This window comes from Solea solea, chromosome 6 (assembly GCF_958295425.1).
Source record: "Solea solea chromosome 6, fSolSol10.1, whole genome shotgun sequence".
Classification (NCBI taxonomy): domain Eukaryota; kingdom Metazoa; phylum Chordata; class Actinopteri; order Pleuronectiformes; family Soleidae; genus Solea; species Solea solea.
In genome coordinates, this window is record NC_081139.1 from 26,592,244 (window position 1) to 26,618,177 (window position 25,934).

Consider the following 25,934-nt stretch of genomic DNA (forward strand, 5'->3'; position numbering starts at 1 on the left):
CAAATGCAAATTATTTTTTTTATTAATGTCATGAATGTTTCACCTATTTTTTTTGTTTTATTCTATTTCACAGAATTCCACGAAGAAGCCTGACAATGCAGCAGATATTGGGATCTACCAAGATGTCCACAAACCAACAGTGGACCCTAGTGGTAAGATGTGGTCATTGTAGTGTTAAGATAAAGTGTTTTGTTTTTTTAAGGTATTTTTTCTCTTGACTTGAGCTCAGTCTAAATTTAGATTTAGTTAACTTTAGTTGTATGAAAATTATAAAATAAAATGTAAAGGTATTAAATAAAATATAACCCAGTGGACATGACATTTAAAAAAAAAAAAAAAAAAAAAAATTAAATTGGAAAGTTCCAAAAGTTCCATTCTACTTTTTTGTGTGTGTTTTTTTTTAAATGTGCTGTCACTTTACTGATTGTATGAATTTTATTTTTTTGCCCAAAAGATTGTCTTCTATTCTATTCAGGTAATGCATAATCTAATCCAGTCCAACTTTATTTATAAAGCACTGTAACAAAGTGCTGTACATCAGAGGAAAGAAAATAAAGATCAATATAGATACATACAACATAAAAGACCTAAAAAACAAACAAACAATAAAATACTGTAGAAAATATAAAAACAAGTGGTACGATTTAAAAACTGGCAAAATCAAGATCTCATACTGGGTCGAAAGGCAAAGAGGAAAAATGGGTTTTAAGATACGTTTTATTATTAATAATAATAATAATATGTATTAACTAACTTGTGTGTGTGTGTTACCTGCAGGTGGCAACAACAACGCGACTGAGGGTTCGACTCCGACCCCTGTGGCTCCTGTAGCCTCTAAGCTCCGCCTCAGCACGAACCACCTCGTGTTCCACAAGGTGCTGGGAAAAGGCAGCTTCGGCAAGGTTTGTCTCACAGTCTCAGTGTCGGTGAACCCTTTTCTCTGAGTCTACACCAGTGTGTGTGTGTGTGTGTGTGTGTGTGTGTGTGTGTGTGTGAAGTATAACTGTATAAGTGTGAGGAAGAGGAGGGGGATGATGAGAGAGCAAATGATCTTAATGGGAATAAATCTTCCTCCTGTGAAAAGTCTCTAGCTGAACCGATTTCCACCACTGTATTTTAACATCAAGAACTCAGTATATACGGTGTCCATTAAAAGACATTTGCACCATTTTGTAAATCTGTCTATTTGGAGCTGCGTGGTGAAGGGAACAGCAGCTGTGATTGACACATGCAGGCACGTAGTCGGGCGGCTGTTCACAGGTCACCTGATCGCTGTTGGAAGGCGTGAACTACGATTGTGAGGTTTTACTGAAAGTCCAGGTTTATTATAAGCAGTAAAATCCACTTTTGAAAGTTTTCTTTGGTGCTTTTTGGTGTGTTTTTTTTTTTTGGTTCAATGGAACAGACATTTTTCTTTTATGTCAACTGTCCTGTTGTAAAAAGTAAACCTTGCTTCTAAATAGAAACACCAGGTCAGTCATTTATCATGCATTATACCACAACCATGGAGTTTGCATGTTCTCCCCGTGTGTGCGTGGGTTTTCTCCAAGTTTCTCCAGTTCCCTCCCACAGTCCAAAAACATGCAATATGGGGGGATTAGGTAAATTAGACAGCTAGACCATGAGTTTGAGAGCGGATGGTTGTTTATCTCTAGAATTGTCCACGGTGCCTCCCGTGACCTTCATGTGGAGTCTAAAGCAGTAGAAGATGGATGGAAGGCATCTGAATTCACCCCACACTAACATCTGGATTTTTATCCGAGCTCGATCTAACGCCGATGACGTGCTCACATGACTTGTCTCTGACGCTCCAGGTGCTGCTGGCAGAGCTGAAGGGTCAAGGCCAGTTCTTTGCGGTGAAGGTTCTGAAGAAGGACGTGGTCCTCATGGACGACGACGTGGAGTGCACCATGGTGGAGAAGAGGGTGCTGTCGCTCGCTTGGGAGAATCCCTTCCTCACGCACCTCTACTCCACGTTCCAGTCGAAAGTAGGCGGACTCTTTCGTCTGAATCCGTTCTCCTGCAGACGCTTGCTCATGTTTTTGTCTGCGTGTGACTGTGAGTGTTTTGTTTCCACAGGAGCATCTTTTCTTCGTCATGGAGTACTTGAATGGAGGAGACTTGATGTTCCACATCCAGGACAAAGGGCGCTTTGATCTCAACAGAGCCACGTGAGTACACAAACCCACGGGTCCTTGAAATCCTTAAAAGTTTGTGAATTGTGTCATTGAAAGTGCTGGGAGTTTGTGTGTCAAATGTTGTTTTTGTACATTTTAACCTTCAGATTTTATGGTGCCGAGATTATAGTGGGGCTGCAGTTCCTCCACTCCAAAGGAATCATCTACAGGTAAGAGCCATAATCCAGATTAGACTGGAGAATAGATTTGTTTTTTTTTATTTGTTTTCCAGACTACAGAGTTGTCTTTCTGCAGAGATTTGAAGCTGGACAACGTGATGCTGGACAAGGATGGACACATAAAGATAGCAGACTTCGGCATGTGTAAAGAGAAGGTGTTTGGAGACGCCCGAGCAACGACGTTCTGTGGAACGCCCGACTATATCGCACCAGAGGTTTGTCCACGACAAAGGTTTTATTATTTTTTCATTAAACATAAATACAGATATTTATGTTGGGTGCATGCTGTGTGAGAGGGACACGTCTTTTGAAATGAAACGGGCTTCCAAAAAAAAAAATGTTAAATTAATGAATGAATGAATCCATATTTTCTGTGACGCTGTCTCTCTGATCTCAGATCCTGCTGGGACAGAAGTACACCTTCTCAGTGGACTGGTGGTCGTTTGGCGTGCTCGTGTACGAGATGCTGATCGGCCAGTCGCCGTTCCAAGGCGACGACGAGGACGAGCTGTTTGAGTCCATCAGGACGGACACTCCTCACTATCCTCGCTGGATCACGAAGGAGGCTAAAAGTTTACTGGAACTGGTGAGTGAACGGTGACGAGGGATAAAGTGAATTTATTTAGTGCCTGGTGAATAACAGATTAACACAATCTGTCCATGTTTCCTCTTCCTCCCAAAAGTTTGGTGTGTAGGTTTTGACAAAACCCCCACACATCCTATATCAAAACGTGTGGTTTGATCGAGAATGGTGTGCTAGGACTTTTCTAAAGATTTCCACATCCACACGAATGGGAAACGGTCGAAAAAAATTATCAGAACCAAGCCCACTTTGGAGCGTCACAGTGTTGTCATACTTTAACGTAGAGACGCGGTTCAAACTTTAAACGGGTCACAAGACTTGGGACTTTTCTCACCTAAGTCAAAGTTTTGATACATATTACGTTTTTTAAACAATCGCAGTTTACGTTTTGTACTCTTTTTGGACATTTTCAGATTTTAGAATGATCCGACACAAAAATCTCTAAACAAACTCTTCTCCGCCCACAATTTCCACACAGACAATTTTTACATAAAAACGTTGCTATGGTTGTTGTCTAACCCTGTGTGTGTTTTCATTTTCATATGACTTGCAGTTTTTCTTAAAATTACCTAAAAGAGCAGAGAGTTCTGCTCATATCTCCTATTGACTCCCATGTTAAAAACTCTGACGAGGGTGAAATTCAAATGTGACGCTCACAAACCAAACTTTACTCTCTATCATCAACCGTTCTTGAAATATGACAACTCTAAAACATATACACATAAATCTTTTATGGTTGGGGAAAATTCAGGAAATTTAGTTTGGGACCCAAAAAAATCCTCTGCGACTCACTTGTTGGTCCCCAACCCAGTGTTTGGGAACCACTGATCCACTCTAACAGATGCCATAGTGTGTATTTTCCCCTTTTTTTTCGCAGTATCTCGACAGTGTTACCTGGACTTTTTTGTTGTAATGTTGTCGTGTCGTTATTGCACAGCTGTTCGAGCGAGACCCGACGCGCAGGTTGGGCGTCGTGGGTGACATTCGAGCTCATCCCTTCTTCAAAACCATCAACTGGCAAACACTGGAGAAGAGAGAAGTGACTCCGCCTTTCAAGCCCAAAGTGGTACGAGCCTTGTTTAATCTCTGAGTCAATCTGCACGTTTACACTTTGCCTTTTCCTGTGTTGTGCTCCGATGTTACAGCAGCAAAAACTGTCAAAAATGAACGTAAAAATATATATACAGTAAAAGCTTAATATTTACCGTGTAAAACGTCACCGTTCACTCACCAACATTTCAGACTTGGCATCGGTTGACCTTTAGCAGCTGACAGGTTTTAACGTAATCCAAGCATCGTGGTTTATTTTGAGTTGTTGTGGAGGAAAAAAGGATTAAATACACTTTGGTTCGGCTTCAGTCATCTGTGTCCTATATACATATACATATGTATACATATGTATACATATGTATATGTATATGTATATATATATATATATATATATATATATATATATATATATATATATATATATATATATATATACACGTGTGTGTATATATATACATATATAAATATATCATATATATATTTATATATATACATGTATATTTATATGTATATATATATACACATATAAATATACATGTATATTAAACCCTGCTTTCACCATCTTTTCAATAAGACAATTAAAAAAATCTCTACATGTGTTAAGTTGATACCAATTTACGATATTTGCATTCAAGAACAGTCAAACAGGTGTAATGATACTCTTTTATTCAGTTTTTTAGGGTCTGACACTAATCTACTCTTTAGTGTCCTTTAACAGAATTTAACGTTTTGTATTTTACTGCATTTATAACTGATTTACTTCTCTATTTCATTACCTTTTACCTGTTACTTTTTATGTTCTTAGTTTCTCTTTAACCTCGCTGGTTGTGAGTTCCGTGACCTGCGTCATCCTCACTTCCTCGCTTCCTTTCCTCTGTGGTTTTGTCACTTTGTCGTAACTGATTTTTTTCTTTTGTGTTTGTCTGCAGAAATCGGCCGGCGACTTCAGCAACTTTGACCGCGAGTTCCTGAGCGAGAAGCCCCGCCTCTCGCACGCCGACAAGAACCTCATCGACTCCATGGACCAGGCGGCGTTCGCCGGCTTCTCCTTCGTCAACCCCAAACTCGAAGGCCTGATCAGCAAATGAACAAAACACAAATAAAAATGGTTTCCCCCCCGAGGACACGCGGTCTTTGCCCCGGCTCGTCAAACGAAACCTTCCTGTGTCCTGCTGTCAGATAGAGGAGGAAGAAGAAGGTGAAAAGATCTGTGATTCATGCTGTTCCGTCTCTTTGAGGACGAGATTTTGAATTATAATGATAATGATGTTTTACTGGTGTTGAAAAGAATTTTAAAAAAGAGTATAAAAAGCTACAGGAAAATTAAGGGAGATTTAAAAAAAAAAAAGGAAATTATAGAAATTTTTAATAATGGACACTGGGGCGGGGTTCATCAATTAAACCTTCACTTTTTTCTTTATTTTTTGTATTTTTTTTACTTTTTAACCGTCATTTTCTTTGTGATCGTCACGTTTGGAATTAGCTCTGAAATTTGAATGCACAAGCAAACGCTGGAGACTTTTATTTTGTTAAGACAAACAAATGCACACACGTGTGGGGAAATCATTTGTTTGTGTGTGTGTGTGTGTGTGTGTGTGTGTGTGTGTGTTTGTGCGTGAGTGTGTGTAGGTATTTTCTTAAATGCAAAAGAAGCTGCTGCTGCTGCGCTCGGTAACACTGTCTGCTCTACAATGAAAAATAAAGACGGTTTAAATTAAATGAGGGACAACGCGATACCACTTTTAGTCGTGTCCTGATACCGATATAAAGCCGATATCAGTACGATATTGGTCATTTTAAACCTCAAAGTGTCAAAGACATAAATTTCCAGCTGTGTCACAAAGAAATATGTGGAATTTTTCTTTATTTTTTATCTGCTTGATATCAGATATTGTGATTGTGACCAGTATCAGACCAATACTGATAACCGATAAAAGTATCGTATTAATCGCCTCATCCCTAATTTAAATTCCACTTAATTTAAGTGGACATGGGTAAAAAATGTGTTAACAGCGACCTCTAATGTTTAAAACTGCAATCTCCATTACATTGTACAGGAGGTGCAGGGGGAAAAATCAATACAGTGAACTAAAGCAATTGTTTTATTGATGTTACAAATAAACCTGAAACGTTTTTGGTGGATTAGCATAAAAAAAAATCAGTTGACGTTTTAGTCCACTAGATGGTGCCAAGTGCCCGCTCTCCCCAGAGCTCTTGTGTGAGGAAATCGTAAGATTGCGATTACACACGAAATACTCATTCCCTTTGTAGTCAGTCATCAGTCAGTCATCATCTACCGCTTTATCCTCAACCAGAGGGTCGCGGGGGGTGCTGTGCCAATCTCAGCTACATCGGGCGATAGGCGGGGTACACCCTGGACAGTTCGCCAGTCCATCGCAGGGCACACACAGATAGAGACAAACAACCATTCACTCTCACACTCACTCCTATGGTCAATTTGGAGTGTTCAATTTACCTATCCCCACATTGCATGTTTTTGGACTGTGGGAGGAAGCCGGAGTACCCTGAGAGAACCCACGCACACACGGGGAGAACATGCAAACTCCATGCAGAAAGGCCCTTGTTCCAACCGGGGCTCGATCCCGGGTCTTCTCGCTGCAAGGCGAGAGTGCTAACCACTACACCACCGTGTGGCCCCCCTTTGTAGTCATAATTCGTAAATATCCGCGGTCAGGGGGTGGAGTTCCCAATTCAGATTTCTAATTTGGAAACTTTACCATTAAAAGAACATCTGATGTTTAGGTTTTTTTTTTTTTTTTTACAGTAGAAATGTTGCTAAACTGTTTGTGTGTGTTGTTATCGCCTGGTAACGCTAACAGTGGCTAGCCCCAAGATACGTACAAGTTCACGTTTTTTTCCGACATCTCAGCTAGAACGCAGGGTGAGTTTTTAATGTGAGACTAAACTCTACCGTTGTTATTAAATCAAACTAGTATTTCAGTTTACTGTCAATTTCCGAAATGTTTGTTTCTTTTGTTTCTTCTCTTTTCCGACTCTTGTTTCTCGTCTCGTTCCTTCAAAAGCCTCTTAAGGTATTTGTTTGTCTGTTTGTTTTTTAGCACACGTTTTCCCTCGTGACGGTTACATTTTTTACGTGCCATTGATGTCGAACCTGGCGCTGCACAAACCAGAACCGTTGTAGCAGTAGTTTGGTACTCGACCTTGTTTCTGTAGGTTTAATGAAGGATGTTATTTTGTGTTAGGGAGGAATTGATGTTTGTTGTCTTTTGTTGTGTTTTTTTTTTTTTACAGGAAACAGGGTTTTTGTTTGTTTTTGTCTCATAATGTACTGCATTACTTGAACGTAGGAATTAATTCTTCACGTGGAAATAATCGCGCTGTCTAATGTAAAGCTAACCTGTAACCATGGTGTACGTTATTATTATTTCCTCTTCTTTTACATCTGATTATGAATGAATAAATTATAAACTCCACTTTTATATTTTTTCTCTGGTGTCCACAACTTCATGGATAAATGTTGCTAAATTTTTACGCACTGTACCTTTAAAGCATTTTCTGTCTATTTTTAACAAATTCTGAGGAAAAAAACCCTTACTGCTCCACCTCTATGTTAGTGTTTCCCAAAGTCTTGGGATAAATAAATTTGCACAATTTTACCAACATTTTAATCAAAGTTACGCATTTATGGTTTAAAAGATTTGTGTTGTTACAAACAGCTCCTGCAAATTACTACGAAACAGTTGAAAATGATATAAAGTTGTACACATATGGCTGAAAATGAGTCGCTACATTACGCACAAATTTGCTCTCTGATCATTTGGGTGACAATTTAAAAAATGGGTTCCCATAGAGAAAGAGTTTGGGAAACACGTATAAGTCATTCGAATATCAGACGTGGCTTGATAATGCGTTTTATTTTTTGCCCAATACAGTCTTTTTACATCTTTTAAATTATTTACTTTATTAAGAAAACAACTAATCTGTTTGACGTTTACCACCTCGGCCTTTACCGCTTATTTAAAAACAGATGCATATTGTGGGATTATTAAGGGTGTATAATTTTAAGTTTTTTTTGCCCCTTATATTTAAATACTGAATCCAGTAATTCTTGACAATTATCGGACTGATACTGACACTGATCTCATGTCACGGTTCATCTTTAATAAAAAAAAAAAAAAATACATTTAAATAATTTTGTTAGTTTTTGTCCCCCCTCATTTTTTTATTAAATGAAGTTAAAGTATATATGTTTCGTGATAAATATTATTTATGTATTTATTTGTTTTTAAATATTACACCTTCTCAAACAAACACTACTATAATATCATGTAATAAGAGCAGTGACAGCGCCACCTATTGTTATACCAAGTGTACTGCCATCCTTATTATTATTACTATTATTATGGTTGTTATCAGTAGTAGTAGTAGTAGTAGTAGTATAGGATGTATGTACAGTAAGTAGTTCTTCAAGGCTGTTGTTAGGGGAAGAGAAAGAGCTGTGTGTGTGTTTACTGCCATCTAGTGGTCAGGTGCCATAATTGCTTATCTCCACTCGTCTTCACGAGTGGATTAAAGAGGCGTTCATTCCTGCAGTGCGCACGGACCTGACCTGTCCTCTGTCCTCTCTGTCCTCACAGCAGCAACACACACACACGCGCACACGCACACACAGGTGCACATACACGCGCGCGCGCGCACACACACACACACACACACACACACACACTGAACAAACAAGAAAATATGAAGCAAGAGCAAACCGCAGCCTCCTCCTCTGTCTGCTGCTGCTGCTGCATCCAGAGATTAAATACATAATAATAATATGCAAATTATTAACAATAATAATAAGTACAATAAAATAAAATTAAAATAAAACACAGTAACCCACCAAAAATAAGATTAAACAGAATAATATACATATTGATGATGAATACATTTAAATAAATGGCATTTTCTTTTCAGATAATATTATTTTTTATTCTCTCTCTCTCTCTCCCTCCCTCTCTCTCTCCCTCCCTCGATTGTTTCCACACCTCGTGCAAAAATCCGATTGCTTTTTTCCTTTCTCTTTCTGTGGCTCACAGTTTCCATCTCAACCAATCACAGAGGGTGGATATGATTCACCACCATATGTGTTCATTATTACATACATACACATTCATTCATTTCCCCATTATTTACTGTTGTTGTAATAGGCATAGTGTGTGTGTGTGTGTGTGTAAAAAAAAAACAGAAAAAAGAAAATAAGAAAAATGAGGCACAAAATGAGGTTTTTATCCCCAAAAAATCCATCAAAATTAAGATTATTGTGCCAAATATGATGTTTCTAGGCGTTATATTAGCGCATTTTCGTGATTTATTTGATAAATGATATCATAAAGTAGTGCTTTTATTTATTTTTATTAAATGCGGCTTTTTTTTGTGTGGCAAATGTGTCGCTTCTGTGTGAATAAGTGCCGTTAATCCCAGTTCTCAAGTGTTGATTCCTCTGGGAATAAAAGCGACTCATCAACAGCGTCTTTATTTGGATTAAAACCAGATTTTTCTTGGTTTAGTCTCTTATAGATTTATACAAACACATTTATTTCGTATATATAATCCTATACATGGTGAGTGTCGGTTGTTTTATTGTGTGTGTGTGAATGTGTGTGAGAGTGTGTGTGTGTGTGTGAAGATGGAAGTCAGAGAGTGTGTGTGTGATCGTGTATAGCCGGGCTCAGAGGCATAAGAGGCGGCCGCGCATGCGCACTGGCCGTTTTGTGCCATATTGGAATGAGGTCGTGAACGAGAAGTGCGTCAAGCCGACGAGACTCTGCGCGGACCACACCGGAAGTGTCGCAGATTTTACCCGCAACACAAAAAGCGCCACGATCTTCCCTCCTCCAGAAGAAGAAAGCAGCGTTAAAGGAATAGTCCCAGTTACTTTGTTTTGTTTTAAGTGCAATAGTTTTTTATAAATACAAAGGTTTAAACTTTTTACTTTAACTTTTCGATAAGTTACACCTAACTAAGTCAAATGTAAAGTACAAGATTAGTTAAACCAACATGAATTGTATGTTTTATGTTGTTCCATCACCTAAACCAGTGGTCTCAAAGTTGAAGGTGGCCATTTTGGCTCAAACTCCAGGAAGAGTTTGCTCAAATACTATGGAATTAGATTTGTGTCAATAACAACACTTTTCAGGAAGCAAAAAAAAAAAAAAAAAATCAATTTAATCATTCAAAAATATTGTTTTTATTGTTTGCAAATACATTTGTCCTTTGCGCTCCCTCACTTATCAGCAGATTTTTTATGTCGGTAAGACAATCACGCTTGGACGACTTCGCTCATTTATGTAGGGTGCAAATCCCCAGACCTGACCTCCATGCCAAGTTTCAAGAGATTTTATGCAGGTTAACCCGCTCAATAATGATTGCAAAGACACAGATGTAATAATAATCTGAAGGATAAGAATCGGATAAGGATAAAAACTGCTTTGAGGGCAAGAGAAATTAGTCTTTATAGTCTAGACATTAAAGTATATTACTTGCTTTTTTCCTTTCATGTCCCCTCTTGTGCTCCGTACACCAGGCAGCGAACCTCGCGCGTTGCATCTTCCAACGTTATCAGTGGCAGCAGCGCTTTATTTTGAAAGAGCCAACCGGTAATCTCCGTCACGGACTAGGCGTAAATCTTCGCACTTTGTGCTGCTGCTTCTGCTTCTGCTGCTGCTGCTGCTGAGAGCGAGCAGGCGGAGAGAGGAACGGCATCTAAAAAACCCACTTGGAAAAACTACTTATCGGTAAGAGGCGAATTCCGCGACCAGATATTCAAACGCCGCGTGTTGTCGGTCGCGGGGTGTCGGCGGTGTTTTGTACCGCGGGGCCACGTACGTCTTTTTTCCCGTCTCTCAAAAAGATGGGTCGGGTTGTTCGGTCGAGTGTGAGCTGCTCGTCAGTCAGTTACTGCCTGCCTTTTTTTTTTATTCCTCAAAGCCGTCACGTCCAGAAACTTGACTCGGACGCAGGCGATATTTGTTTGGTAATGTGTGTTCACACGGACTGTTGTTGTGGCTGCACACGCGGGGAGCTCACGTTTTTATTTGTTGGCCATTAAATGTGATAATTATCTCGGCGTGTATTTTGTGTGAAAGTTAAGACACTGTAGTCCCTCTCTGCCTCCCTCTCTCTCTCTCTCTCTCTCTCTCTCTGTCTCTCTGTGCTCGCGAACACTGCGGTTTCTCTCCACACAAACACAGCCAGTGCAAAATGTGAAAGGCACTTACACTTGTTTAAAAAAGATTGTGGATTGTGTGGAAATTTCCACTCATTCGCCCTTGACTAACTCTGTGTAACGTCGTCTTACATAAGGAACGTTGTGTGACCTCAGTTCGTTTGAAAATAGTCGAGAAAAATAACCCCCTAAAAAATGTGTTAAAATTTCATGGACGTTGTCCTGTAGTTTGTTGACTAATTGTTTTTCCTCCTCTGTGGTTTTGATATAACTTCCCCTGAATTGTGCAACTTGATCACGCAGCTGTTCAATGGAAACATTTCTGTATTTGATTGTCGAAATATTTGTTGTTGTTGTTGTTTTCTATACGAGTGTTGTCTAATGTCAGCGTTTCCTGTCACGATTATCCTGATCAAAACTAATTGCGATTTATGATATTATTGCAATCATTGTAAAAAAAAGAGGTTTTTGTTTTGTTTTTCTTTAGATATTCATATTCACCTTCATTTGGTTTGCATCCATCTGCTTTCTGAGAATTTACACCAATATGGACGAATGGGATGCAGAGGAAAGTTTTATGTAGAATTATGTTCACTAAAAACATGTGACTTGCGTTACCAAAAAAAAATTACAATATGTTGTATTGTTACAAAAGTGTGTTTCTCACACTATGGGGAAAACAATTTGTGTGACCAAAAACATGTTACTCAATGTAATATAAAAAAAAAACACGTTACTAACGTTACAAAAATGTATGTTACCAAAATGATGTGTCTAAATGTTGAAATTTATTCCGTTATTTTACTAGATATAATATTACAAATAACATGTAACTGATTTATAACTGAAACTGTAAATGAAAAAAATTGCTTTACCAATTTTTCGCAAATACTCTGTGAAATAAATTTCGCAATATCGTGATAATAATCATATTGCAACTTAAATATTGTGATAATATTGTATTGTGACTTAAATACCATGATATAATGTGATAATACTGTATCATGACTTAAATATCATGATAATATCGTATCATGACATAAATATTGCGATAATATCGTATTGTTACCTAAATATTGTGATTTCATATTGTGCTAATATTGTGACTTAAATATCACAGTAAAATGGGGATTTAAACATCACAATATCGCACTGTGACTTAAATATCGTGATAATATCGTATTGCAACCTGTATCGAGTACTACTTTCATGCAGTCATGACCATGGTTATGATTTCAGTCACTCCAGTGTCTGCTTAAAGCTACATTTTGTGTTGTTATCCCATTGTGATAATATTGTATTGTGACTTAAATATCGCAATAATATTGCAACTTAAATATCACGTTGTGACCTCAATACTGTGATAATATCGTATCGCTACTTACATTTTGTGTTAATATCCTATTGTTTAATATCGCTATAATATCATATCAAAGTGTCTCTGGTGATTCGCACCCCTATTTTTTTCCGACTTTTCAACTGGAACGGGGTGATCTCACTCCCAGTTCTGACATCCGATGTAAATGGAGGTCCACAAGGAATCATCACTCCTGGAAATGAAATGCGAATATTTTTTAATTCACTGGCAGAATCATTAAAGAACCCCGTTCTGTCAGAGTTTATTTCAGTTTTTCTAAAAAGACAGAATGCGGCAGAATTTCTTAAATTTAAGTTTAAATGCTTTTGAGGACAGTGAACACAGTTTCCCCCTCACTTCCCTTTTATTGTGTGCACAGATGTTTCAGCGGCTGATATCTCTGACCCCGGAATCATAAAACCAAAGAAAACACAAAGTGTTGTTCAGTTTCCCGACAGTCGAGAGAGGGAAAAGCTGTCTTCTTTTTTTTAAGCTTCACTGCCACAAATTCATATCACACACTTTCACGGCATCTGAGTGAAAATAACATCACAGGGAAAACAAATAAGTGCTTTGTCTGAGAAGAGGCTTTTGAACGTTAATGTCCACGTTAAAGAGGAGCCAATGCTCGTTTTCTGCCACATTACTGTTCGTAATATAAAGTCGTCTGTCGCTGTTGACAATGTGTGAAATGTTTCAGCAGAGGATTTCACTTTATTGAAGGCGGACTTTGATTCTGCTTCCCGGAGAAGCTGCCGCACAGCGCGTGTGTGTTTGTTTGTGTGTGTGTGTGTGTGTGTGTGTAAGTAGGCTGTGAGGTCAAACTGTGATTATTTTTGTACAGAAATTCTTACCTTGTGAGGACATGTTGGCTTTATCAGTTAGACCTGGTTTTAGAATTAGGTTAGACATTAACCAGTTGTTGTTAAGGTTGGGGATCGGGCTTCGGCGGTCCAGATGAATTGTGTGTTACTGTAGTAGTAGTTGTATTGTGTAGCAGGCTGCTTTATGGGGACATTTTGACCTTGTGAGGACATTTTGGCTGGTTCTCATAACTTAAAAGGGTTTTTTTGAGGTTTAAAACCTAGTTTAGGTTAAGGGTTAGGCATTTAATTATGCGTGTATATATGTGTTCTTGTGTTTGTTGCCTCTTTAGGACGTTTTCCGGCATAAATGTTGACCTTGTCAGGACCAGAAGTCGTCATGGAGACTGTCAGTCTGTGAGTGTGTGTGTGCTGTTACGTGTCCGTAGAAGGCTGTGAGGTCTAATTCAGACTAAACTCTATTCTTGTGAGGACATTTGTGCTGGTTCTCACAGGCTTTTTGAGGTTTTGAGACCTTTAAGAACTGAGTTGAGGTCAAGGGTTAGGCTTTTAGTTATGAGTGTATGTATGTGTTCCTGTATTTGTCACCTGTTTTAGGACCTTTTACCTCATCAGGACCAGTAAAAGTCCTTGTGGAAACTGAGTGTGTGTGTTTTTTACTTTTTGAGGTTTAACACCTGGTTTTGGGGAATAAGAACCGGTTTGAATTTAACCCGTCCTTTTCACAAACACCAGTTATGGGGATTGGGTTCCTTGCTCAGGGGTACCTCAGTCCCAGGATTTGAACTGGCAACCCTCCAGTTACTAGCCCAATTCATGTTCTCTTCACCCTGGGCTGCCCATTTTATGTTCACATTTGACAATTTAGTTTAAGGGTTAGGCATTTAGTTGTTTGTGCGCATGTGTGCTTTAGGACCTTTTCTGGCATAAACACTGACCTTGTCGGGACCAGTAGTCCTCATATGGACCAAAACCTGGTCCTAATGAGGCAGGATTTTATTATTTCTGAAGAACTGTGTACGCTTAGGACTAAGATTTGGATTGTGGCTCGGTTAAGGCTAAGGTTAGGTTTAGTCATGATCTTTGTGTGTGTGCCTGTATTTGTTAGCTCTTTAGGGCCTTTTCAGGACCAACAGTCCTCATGGAGACCAAAACCTGGTCCTAATGAGGCAGGATTTCATTATTTAGGACTAAGATTTGAATTGTGGCTCAGTTAAGGTTAGGGTTAGTCATGGTCTTTGTGCATGTGTGCTTGTATTTGTTAGCTCTTTAGGACCAGCAGTCCTCATGGAGACCAAAACATGGTCCTAATGAGGCAACACCTAACTTCTGAGGAACTGGTTGAGTTCTAGGATCGGATAGATTTGAATTGTGGTTATGTTAAATGTTAGTGTTGAGCGTTGACTTGTTATTTTTAAGTTTAAGGGATAAGGTTTTAGACTAAATGAATGAAAGTCAATGCCGTTTCCTAAGAAGAATAGCTATGCAAATGTCTTTGTGTGCTTTTACATGTTTGTAGTAGACTCTGAGGACAAATTGTGACTCAAACCTCTCTTTTATGAGCAACATCTTGACTCATGTTCAAGACTTTTAGAACTGGATTTAAGTTAAGCGTGAGCCATTAAATTGTTTGTGCACATGTGTGCTTGTATTTGTCGCCTCTTTAGGGCCTTTTTCTGGTATGAACACTGACCTTGTCAGGATCAGTAGTCCTCATGGAGACCACAACCTGGTCCTAATGAGGCAGAACCTCATTTCTGAGGAACTGTTTAAGTTCAGGACTTGGATAGATTTAAATTGTGGTGAGGTTAACCCTTAGTGCCGCAGGTGCACCCATGGTAAATATGTGGACGCATCTTCAGTCTTTACAAAGTGCTTTTTTTCCGTCTTCTTATATGCTGTTGAGTCAAATTTAGGATTAATTTTATATCGCAAATTACAAAAAAAAAACAGGACAACGTTTTGGACTTTTGGACCGTCCTGACATGATTAACATGTGTACCAACTTTTGTTCATGTATGTGAAACATTTCAAAAAACACCCAATGAAAGCGTTTTTCCATTTTCCCACTTCCAATTTTCCACGCTTTGTCACCTAAATGACTTTCACACGTACATTTTCGCGAGGTCTGATGCAGTCGCAAAAATCTGTGAGTTTTGGGGCATGTTCAGGCTCTCAAATACATTTTTTTAGGGCATTAGGGCTGAGCAATGAATCGAAATTTTATCGAAATCGCAACACAGCTTACTGCAATTTTCAAATCGCAGGAGACGCAATATTTGTTGAAGCCAGAATGTGTGTCAAAATATCATTTTAGATGAATGATTATTACACATCTTATTCTACAGACTGAAGAGAACATCTTCGTTTCTCACAGAGCTGCACAAATATCACCCATTAGTCCTTTTAAATATGTTTTTTTTGAATGAAAATGTGAATAATGATGTAAAAATGACTATTCCCTCTGATATCGCGAATCATATCGCAGAAGTCACAAAATAGACGTTTTTTTCTTTTACTTTTGTTAACAAAAACGAGATGAGCGAACTTTGAACTGTGACAATTTTTTCCCATCCGATTGCTGATTACTGATAGTTTGTGCAGGGGAAAAAAAAGGATATTAGAAACTCTATATTGCACATTCTTATATCCTCTGCATATACATCTTAATATGGTAATGTGAAAAAAATAAGCAGCCTAAATACACTGTGTTCTAATGGTTAAGCTAAGGGTTAACAGGCATTAACTGGTTATAGGTAAGGTTGGGGGGGAATGGAAATCAGTGTGTTGGGGGGGAATGGAAATCAGTGTGTGTGTGTGTGTGTGTGTGTGTGTGTGTGTGTGTGTGTGTGTGTGTGTGTGTGTGTGTGTGTGTGTGTGTGTGTGTGTGTGTGTGTGTGTGTGTGTGTGTGTGTGTGTGTGTGTGTGTGTGTGCGTGCGTGCGTGTGTGTGTTTGTGTGTGCATTGTTAAATTGCATTTCCTGCTCAAGGACCTCTACAGTTCATGAAGGCCTGTTTAGAAATGCTCAGTTGAATGCTAAGTGCTGATAAGAAAATAATTCAGTAAGTGCTTGTATAGAGGATGTAGTGAGGATCTTGTGTGTGTCTGTGTGTGTGTGTGTGTGTTTGTGTTGGGTTCAGTCAGAGTCTGTTGGTGCAGAAAAACTCAGCAGCAGCAGCAGCAGCAGCAGACTGCTGATGGCTCTGCTCCACTTTGCTATGTATGAAACAGGGGGAAGTTGCTTTTTCTTCCTGTGCTGCACAAACGCTCTGCCTCAGCAGGTCGACTCAAAGCAAACGCTTCAATAAAAAAAAATATATATATAAAAAAAGGGCTTTCATTTTGGTTTCTGCCGACGCGCCGTTGCCGTTAAGTGTCGTCATGTTGGGAAACACCGAGAACCTTTTTCCTTTTTTAAAAATTGCATCAGCAAACTTCACACATGCACACAAACACCGCAGAGCTTGATCGTAGAAGGTCACAGGAACTGAAAATATTCATGATATTGAAACAGCGGCTACAGCAATGACTCGGTTTCTAAATGAATTGACTGCTTTTGACTGTTTTGTTTTTTGGTAGTTTTTTTTTTATAGCTTCGCTATATTATTTTTTATTCACATATTCATATGTGAATATGTTCTGAAATCATTAAAACTGATTCACTTTGGTTTGTGGCCAAAACAAGACATTCAAGACATTTTGTTAATATTCACATTTAAGAAGCTCAAATAATCAGAAATCTTGTTTTAATCATGAAAAAAGCTTCAAACTGATTAATGGATTATCGAAATAGTTGACGATTAATTTAGTAATCGATTATAAATATATATATATAGAGCTGTATATATATGTATATATGTATATATATATATATATATATATATATATATATATATATATATATATATAGATATAGATAGATAGATAGATAGATAGATGTGTGTGTTTCCTTGCACCCAACTGCAAAGATCATTTTTGTCTCTTCTGTAGTGAAATTAACGCAGATTAAAATTTTCCACTCCTTTGCTTTGAGTGTGACCTGCAGGGACAATGAGCCACTGGTGTGTGTGTGTGTGTGTGTGTGTGTGTGTGTGTGTGTGTGGGGGGGGGGGGGGGGTGTCGAGACAGAGGGAGTCAGGAGTCCAGGGTCAGGAGGTGAAAGGCGGTGCTGATCCCGACAGAGCCCCGGGGTCGAGGTGGGAGCCCGGTGGGAGCCCGGTGGACTCCGGCGGCGGCCGCGGCTCTAATGGAGACGTCAGACGCGACAAAGACGAGTCTGACAGGTGGAGTGAAAGGAGCCGCCGCCGTGACAGAGCGCTTCATCCTCTCTCTCTCTCTCTCTCACTCTCTCTCTCTGTGTCTCACACCCTGCAGTGTGTGTGTGTCTCCCCACTCGTCCTCCCCCGCGCTCTTTTTCTCATTCATGCCTCCGCTCTTGTTGTGTTAACTTATTTCGTCCGGCTTTTCCCACAATGCCGCGGGTCAGTTTGATGTGTCACAATTTTGACGTGTGTGTCCACAGTCACATCAACGCTGCTCCTTTGAGTCTTTGGGGGGAAGGAAAGGTTTTAGATAATGATTTTTTCTTCTTTCTTTCTTTCTTTCTTTCTTTCCTTTTTCCTTCTTTCCTTCTTTCCTTTTTTCCCTCTTTCTTTCATTCTTTCTTGCCTTCGTTCTTTCTTTCTTTCTTTTTTGGAGAGCGAGGTTTGTGGAGGTGAAGCTTCAGCGTCGTTAAACACATTTCTCCATCACAGACCATCTGCTGTGACGATCTAATGAAGAGCAAATATGCATGTAATTTCACTTTTTCTCTTTCACTGCTTCTGAATCCAGGATCAGATAAAGTGAATATGGAGCACAGATTTGGTGTCTCAACAGATCTACTATTATTATTATTATTGGTGTTATTATTATTTTTATCAACAGAAAACTACTACAGATGAGTGTAGCCTTGAAGCCTTGAGGTTTTTTTTTTCTCTTTCTCTTCTGTCTCAAATCGGAAGCCATTTTCGGGAGTTAGTGTCACAACTGCTGGTAGATGCACTCGCTGGCCACTTTATTAGGTACACAGGTGTGGTTTTCTTCTGCTGCAGCTCATCCTGCTTCAATGTTTGACCTGTTTTAGCATTCAGAGATTGTTTTCTTCACACTTTAGTTGGTTGAATACATATAAACATTGTTGTTTGTCACAGATCTGCACAAATATCACACAGTTATCATGTTATTCAAATGAAAATGAGAATAATGACGTAAAACATTACCGTTCCCTCATATTGTGACACGTATCGCAATTTTAGTCCAAATAATCGCAATTAGATATTTACATGAAATCGTTGAGCTGTTTTTTTGTAAAATAAAGCTGTTAATTTTTCCTCGTCTCTCAAATCTAAAGTAATTTTCGATAGTTAGAGTCTTCACCGCTGGTAGATGCACTCGCTGGCCACTTTATTAGGTACACAGGAGTGACACACAGTGTGCTTTTCCTTCTGCTTCAATGTTTGGCCTGTTTTGCGTTCACAGATTGTCGTCAGTTGGTTGTAATGTGTGGTTCTTTGAACCCTGTTGTGTATTTTGAAAGGCTGTGTGAAGCAGCGATTAAGAAGTTTTTCTTAAATGTAAATATTATTTTCTGGTTCCTTTGCTCCACGTGACGAAGTGAATCGTTTTTGGTTTGTGGACAAAAACAAGAACGTCGTCATTCGCACGATTTGTAAAACCATAGATTGACATTTAGGGACAAATTTATGGACCAAACCAGCTAAACGTCACCTGTCTTTCTCGTTCTGATGCTCAGATGGAACATAATTGATCATGTGTTCGTGCCTAAAGGTGTTGAGTTGCTGTCGATTTAGATATTGTGTACTGTAATTTTACATATAAGTGCAGTACACATGTACAATATATAGATAATGTTCAAGTCTGTTCACACATGTGTAATCTTTACTGTCTTTGCTGCTGTGACTGCAGGACTAATAAATCTTACCTCACGTTTGCATCGACAAAGCAGTTGAACAGGCGTACCTAATAAAGTGGCCTGCGTGTAGTGACTCATTGTTTTCCTCTAATAAATGTAATTGCTGCCTGTGACCGTGTGTATGCAGAGCAGCCAGCTGTTGTAACTCTTGATCGCGGTGCGTGTAACTTTGTGCTGAGTCGGTTTTGGCTCGTGAAGTGCTGAGCGCGCCGCTATGAGTCGGCGGGATCACCTTTGTCGTTAATCTTCCCCGTTTGTCGCAAAGAGTTTTCTCAGGCTGCAACCTGAGAGGAGGGGACGCGTCATGCCGGTTATTTCTTCCTCGTCTTTCGTCTTCGTCTCTCGTGGGGTGAATAAATCTGAATGATCCTCCTCTGCTTCCTCCTCACAGATCCTTGTCTTGGCCTTGAGGGGGCGCCAGCATGAGTCAGGAGTCACTGGAGTCTGGTGAGGAGGACTCTTTTGAACAGCTGTGTGAAATAAACGAGGTGAAGTATTGGAAAGTTGCAGTGTTTTTTTTTTTTTATACGTGTGTGTTTTCCAGATGGAGACTCTGCTCAGGATGTGTGTGACTTTAACTGGGACGACTACCTGGAGGAGACGGGAACCGTGTCCGTGCCTCATCACGCCTTCAAACATGTGGGTGCTCTTCTTCTCTCACACACACACACACACACAGAGTAGATTTTTAAAAATAAGTGTCATGTGTAACATCTGATAAATAAGGTAAAGAACGTGAGTTAAGAATCATCTGGAGCAGTTTTCAAGCAGAAAGTCATCAAAGAGTTTGATTCTTCTTGGGTTGTTTTTGCTTTTATATTAGCGACAGTACCTGGTGTTTTTTTACTTCCTGCTGTGACGAGGTTCAGCTGAGCCGATACTAAAATGTGACTTCGACTGTCAGAGAGTGTCGTCACTGGAGTGTCGTCGCAATGCCGAACTGTAGATCCGTTAAAAAGACTCTGTTAATTTTTTTTCATTAACATGAAAATATCCTGTCTGTTTTAGCGGGTTTGGATTAAATATTTGAAATTAGCACTGCATCGATTTTCAGATTTCAAATTGTGTGTTTCCAGTGACGTCGTGTTGTTGTTGTTTTGGTTCCGTCCGTCTCAGGTGGACCAGGGCCTTCAGACCGGACTGAGTCCCGGCATGAAGCTGGAGGTGTGCGCGCGCTCGGAGCCCGACGCCCCCTACTGGGTGGCCAACATCATCACCACGTGTGGGCAGCTGCTGCTGCTGCGCTATGAGGGTTACCAGGACGACCGGCGCGCCGACTTCTGGTGCGACATCATGACGGCGGACCTTCATCCACTCGGCTGGAGCCGCCAGCATGGCAAGACCATGAGAGCCCCAGAGGGTGAGCTTTTTACCTCTTTAACTTTAACTTTGAATCAGTGTGACATTATTACACTTTAGTTCAACGCTGTCGGAGCTTCCTCCTGTTGTCAGTGATTTATGTGTTTATTGGGGGACGAATTACGTCATAAATTTGTTGGAAAAGTGAGAGCCCTTATGTGCAGGTTCTGGCTAATGGTAGAATATCGAGCATTATGGTTTTTTCTATGACAGATGCTGATATTTTTTGTAATTGGGGCAAAAAAAGCTTTTTTCCCACCTTTTTTGCCCATACATTTAGCCAATTTTCTTTTTTCCTCCACCTGGAAAGATTTTTACTGTTCAATGATAAAAAATAATAATATTAGTAACCACTTATTAAACAACACTAATGAGTGAGTTTTATCAACTTTCTGAGAACAGAATTTGCGTAATTTTTATTTTATCACAGTCATCTGTATGTATGTGCGTTGATGCTTTGCAGTGTTTTAAAGTGTTAAATACATGACTTCCTATACATGCGTAATAACAACAGAGAATATAAATGAATTAAAGGAAACAATAATCAAACTTAAGCCAAGAGAAGTTGTTGCCAAATACGAATCATTTAATTCAGTGAATGTTAACATGTATGTATTTTATGTAGTTATTATCCACTTCAGTATTGTGTGTGTGTGTGTGTGTGTGTGTGTGTGTGACGTTATCACACATTTATCTGGAGTAAAGCAAATAAGTTTTTTGTTTTCACTGGAGCGAAAAAAATGCTTGTTTTTCTCCTGTGTACCGTTTTTATTATAGATTCATGATTATGATGAAAATGAGCAACAGCGTCACAGTTTTAGAGTTAACACTTGATGAGAGATATATATATATATATATATGTGTGTGTGTGTGTGTGTGTGTGTGTATATATGTATGTGTAATATATGTGTGTATATATATATGTGTATATGTATATAAAAAACTAATGAACTACATCAGCCCACATGCTTGGATCTGTGTGCTCAGAACATGTTTATCTTCATCTTATACTCTGAGCTGAGATTCCGTGTGGGTTGTGTGTGTGTGTGTGTGTGTGTGTGATCCTGAAACCCACTGGGTTCATTAACTAAACTGTGAATGTGTGTGTGTGTGTGTGTGTGTGTGTGTGATCCACCTCAGGTGTGCGTGAGAAGCACGAGGACTGGGAAGCTGTGCTGGAAAAGGCCTTGGCTGAGGAGTGCAGCGTTCCTGCCAACCTCCTGGAACTGGTCAGTCAGAATCTACTCGCACTAACTCACTCTGGTGCAAAGGCTCAGGCAGTGCTCACATGAGTAATTTGATGATGATGATGATGATGAAGACGATCTTGTAAAGTGATAAAAATGTCTTTTCTGACTTTGTCACCACACAGAAAAATGTGTTTCCAACCACCTAGATAAATAAGAAAGTGTTTAAAAAATGAGGTTTTCATTTGGACTGGACAGTGTTTTACAACACTGTCCAGTTATTTGTTGGACTGACAAAATAATTCAGATTTTCTACCGTAGAGCTGACAAATTTCACTTATTTTACAATCTATTAATCTGAAGATTATTTTCTCGATTGTTTCAGTCGATAAAATGTCAAATAATGTGGAAAAATGTTTGTCTTTGTTTCCCCAAACCTTGAAATGATGATGTTCTCAAAATGATTACTTTTTCATTTTTTTTACTTAATTTTTAATCATATTTGTCATATTTACTCAGAAAGTGATTTTCACATGATCATAAAAAAAGAGTATAAAACAGAGAAGGAAAAAAGACAAAAAAAATAAATAACGGTGGTGGGGGGGATTGTCAAAATAAGTAGTTAGGATTCCTAATTGTGATGACAGAGCTCCACCTTTTTCATAAATATGTCTTTCTGAATTGTGGAGATATTTCCTGTCTCTCAACTCAATTCCTTTTGTTCACAGCCCCCAATAAATAAAGCTGCCATTTTTTGGGTCCATTGTAATGTTTTGATTGTTTCTCCCAGAATAGTTTCCAAACAGGACGTGACCAAAATATCTGGTTGAATCTGGTCTCCGGCATTTATTTCAGCGTCTGGTGCCAAATTTATTGTTGTGCCATTATTTCTGACATCCGAACAAAAACCTCCGTCGTTACTTTTCCAATTAAAATTCCCTCCACACATTTGAGTGCGTCACCTAGTGGACACATTTCTCCCCACATATCATACGATTATCCCGATTCCTGTATTAGAGTGGTTTTATTTGTTAAATGGAACCAAGAAAAATTCAAATTTAAATCAAATTTGCACATTATACAGATGAAAAAAAGATGGATTATCGGAGTGCAACATGTCATATAACATGTAGTTTGTGTAAATGCGCTGCCAGCGTCTCATTTCTCATCTCCCTCTCTCTGCACAGCCTCAGCGCGGTCGAGACCCAGTGGAGCTGCTCTGTGCCGGCTGCTACGTGGAGCTGCAGGACAGCGTTGACCCGGGGCTGGCCTGGGCCGCCGAGGTGGAGGAGAACGTCGGCGGACGCCTGAAGCTGCGGCTGGTGGGCACCGAGGGCCTCCCGGATACACCGGCGACCGTCTGGCTCTTTTACCTCCACCCACGCCTCCACCCTCCCGGCTGGGCCACAGAGCGCAACTGCGCCCTCAGGCCTCCTGCAGGTCAGTGGCTGCCGTGGGCCAACGCCGCGATCGAGCCCCGTGAAGAATTACAGCAACACATCTAGTGTTGTGTTTATTCCTTGCTTGTGCAATCACTTATATTCACTCATATTTAGGTTTACATATTCCCAAATTGGAAAACATTCCATGGGAATTTATAGGATTGAAGTGAAATGTTTTGATTATTTAAAGGAAAACTGCCGTAAGAAGCGTGCTGTGTGCCCGTGACTGAGGAAAATACCATCGATAGTCCAACTGTATTTGCATTAAATCTGATTGTTTTCGCCAAAGATTTTTATTTTTCCAACTGTATTTTAGTTCCCAACCTTCAATTTTGAAAAAAGTCCATTTTATTCCCACGTTAATTCGCATGGAACGTTATTATGAAGAGACTAAACTCTGCTGCTGTTTGGGATTCTGATACAAAAGATAAGAATTTTTTTAATAGAATTTTTGTCCATGTAGGAGACGAATAAATAAAGTATCTATATTTTTGTGAATCATCGGGGAAAAAAAAGTGGGGTTTCACGTACGACTCCCAGCAGAGATCAGTAGATTAATATAAAATAATATAAAAGCCGTGTGATGACGAATTACCGACAATTAAATTTAGTGGCAGCTAATTTCATCATTGATTTTTGTCAACTAAAGAATCACATTTTCTTATTAACTTTAATAAAATTAAAAGGGTCTTTATCAAAAAATATAAATACGCCCTATTGATCTTTAATATCAGGCCATAAAGGTCATGTAGTCACAGTTTTTAAAGTAAACCTTCATATAAGACTGTTTTTTTTTTTTGTTTCAAAAAATAATCTATGAAATGTGATGTCTTTTTTTATATTTAAAGAAAAGTGACAACCTTTATTATTCTTCCCTGTGCTTCTAAACCTGCCTGAAACCTTGTGAAACTCTCTGATAAGAAGTTTGTGTGTTTTGTGCTTGTGAAATTGGACTGTATTGATTTTTTTATGAAAAAAAATACAGACAAAGTGCAGACAAACTAATTCAGTGCATTTACATAGGAGAGTGTGCAAAAGCAGACGAGGGTTTTTGCTCTGCAGCAGCTGATGTGTTTGCTGTTTGCCTGTTTTCAGATCTGGTGCCTCTGCGCACAGAGGACGAGTGGGAGGAGGTGAGGCAGAGGATCAGGGACCTTCCTCAGGACGAGGCTCTGACTGCAGAGTTCAACAAGGTCAGTGTGGATTTGATAACTGAGAATCCAAGATTGTTGTGACACAGTCCACCAGACTGAGGCATACAGTACCGTCATGTTTCTCCACCACATGGTTTTCCTGTAAACAAAAAAGACTGCACAAATTTGCCTTGAGGCAGAGTACAGAGAGAGAGCCGGGGGGGCAGGGGGGTTAAATAAGCTTTCTCCTCCAACCAGAAAGTCAAGGTTCGATCTAGGGCTGCAACTCAATGAATCCCCAGCAAGTTATCTGATTTTTCAGCGGCTTAAATGTGAATGTTTTCTCCATTTAACAAAGAAATCATTGAAACGGAATAATTTGACCTTTTGTGCACGAAACGACTCGTCAATTAATCGAGGAAATAATTGACAGATGAAGTGATGACGCAAATAATCAATAAACCTTGTGGAGGAATTGCACATAATGATTCAGTGAAGGTCTCAACTAAAACACTGGGACGCACTCTGAACCAGGGCAGCGTCGAAGTATTTCCAACTGTATTATGGATCCATGACCTTGCTTCAACTCATTCACAAGGTTCCCATAAGTCCTTGAAATCCTTGAAAGTTTGAATTTGAAAAGAATTGCCCTAAATAGACATGGGGTGCTTGAATTTTGTGGGAGAATGAACTTAAGTTTACGACACCACCTACTGCTTCATGCCTGATGTACGTAGACTAGGCCTCCGCTGGACTAACGTTGACTCATAATTGCTAGCGGTGTCTCTCTCTCTCCGCTGTTGACGTGTCGTGACCCGTCTCACCAAAGACGTGACTTTGACAATCATTTGTCCAGATGCGAGGCCCTTGAATGTTCTTTAAAAATCACCCTAAAAGTCATTTCAATCCCTGAAAGTTTGAATTTAAAAAGAATCGCCCTGAATAGCCATGGGTCATTGAAAGTGCTTGAATTTTGTGCAAGAAAGAAGTGACGTTGATGTACGTAGACGAGGCCTGTGCAGGACAAAGATGGAGTCATAATCACTAGCGTTGTGCGATGTGAGATTCCGTGGATGAAGACGAGCTCTTACAAAATTGCCTTTAATTTGAGGCAATCAGCCCTTGAAAAGTCCTTGAACTTGATGTCATCCAATGGGTGGGAACCCTGTTTTGTCTACTGGTTAAAATCTTATTTCATGTTACAGCAGCGTGAATAGGGCTTTGATTCACTCACGCCTCTCCCGTCTCTCTCTGAATTTGACTTGGTTCCACTTTTCTCTCGAATACAACAAACAATAAATTTATAAAACTCTCTCTGTATCACCCAATGTCATTGATATCAAATTTTAAAAGAGTTTATTTCATCAGCGTCATTGAGCCAATGAGCATGCAGCACTCTGTTTGACCCAGACCTGATGCTAGAATCAAGAATGTTACCGTCACGTGTAATTAAATTTTGTGTTAAAACAGGTT

The 25,934-nt window shown here is 39.4% G+C and overlaps 2 protein-coding genes across 7 annotated transcripts in view; both read left to right on the forward strand.

Moving 5' to 3' along the window:
* Positions 1-7,450, forward strand: part of LOC131460821 (protein kinase C delta type-like) — a 31,135-nt gene extending 23,685 nt beyond the window's left edge. For all 4 annotated transcript variants that reach the window (XM_058631624.1, XM_058631622.1, XM_058631623.1 and 1 more), the window contains 9 exons: positions 74-152; positions 778-902; positions 1,815-1,988; positions 2,080-2,171; positions 2,285-2,347; positions 2,433-2,571; positions 2,754-2,942; positions 3,877-4,005; positions 4,919-7,450. In XM_058631624.1, coding sequence (XP_058487607.1) covers positions 74-152; positions 778-902; positions 1,815-1,988; positions 2,080-2,171; positions 2,285-2,347; positions 2,433-2,571; positions 2,754-2,942; positions 3,877-4,005; positions 4,919-5,077 — 1,149 coding nt within the window. In that variant the 3' untranslated portion in view covers positions 5,078-7,450. The remainder of the gene's footprint in view (positions 1-73; positions 153-777; positions 903-1,814; positions 1,989-2,079; positions 2,172-2,284; positions 2,348-2,432; positions 2,572-2,753; positions 2,943-3,876; positions 4,006-4,918) is intronic.
* Positions 7,451-10,573: 3,123 nt separating this feature from the next.
* Positions 10,574-25,934, forward strand: part of sfmbt1 (Scm like with four mbt domains 1) — a 29,300-nt gene continuing 13,939 nt past the window's right edge. For 2 of the 3 annotated variants that reach the window (XM_058631663.1, XM_058631665.1), the window contains exons 1-7: positions 10,574-10,753; positions 19,732-19,787; positions 19,885-19,979; positions 20,457-20,700; positions 21,840-21,928; positions 23,074-23,326; positions 24,424-24,521. In XM_058631663.1, the coding sequence (XP_058487646.1) occupies positions 19,763-19,787; positions 19,885-19,979; positions 20,457-20,700; positions 21,840-21,928; positions 23,074-23,326; positions 24,424-24,521 (804 nt within the window). In that variant the 5' untranslated portion in view covers positions 10,574-10,753; positions 19,732-19,762. Of the gene's footprint in view, positions 10,754-17,627; positions 17,650-19,731; positions 19,788-19,884; positions 19,980-20,456; positions 20,701-21,839; positions 21,929-23,073; positions 23,327-24,423; positions 24,522-25,934 lie in introns of those variants that run through there. The other variant, XM_058631664.1, reaches the window with a different exon arrangement.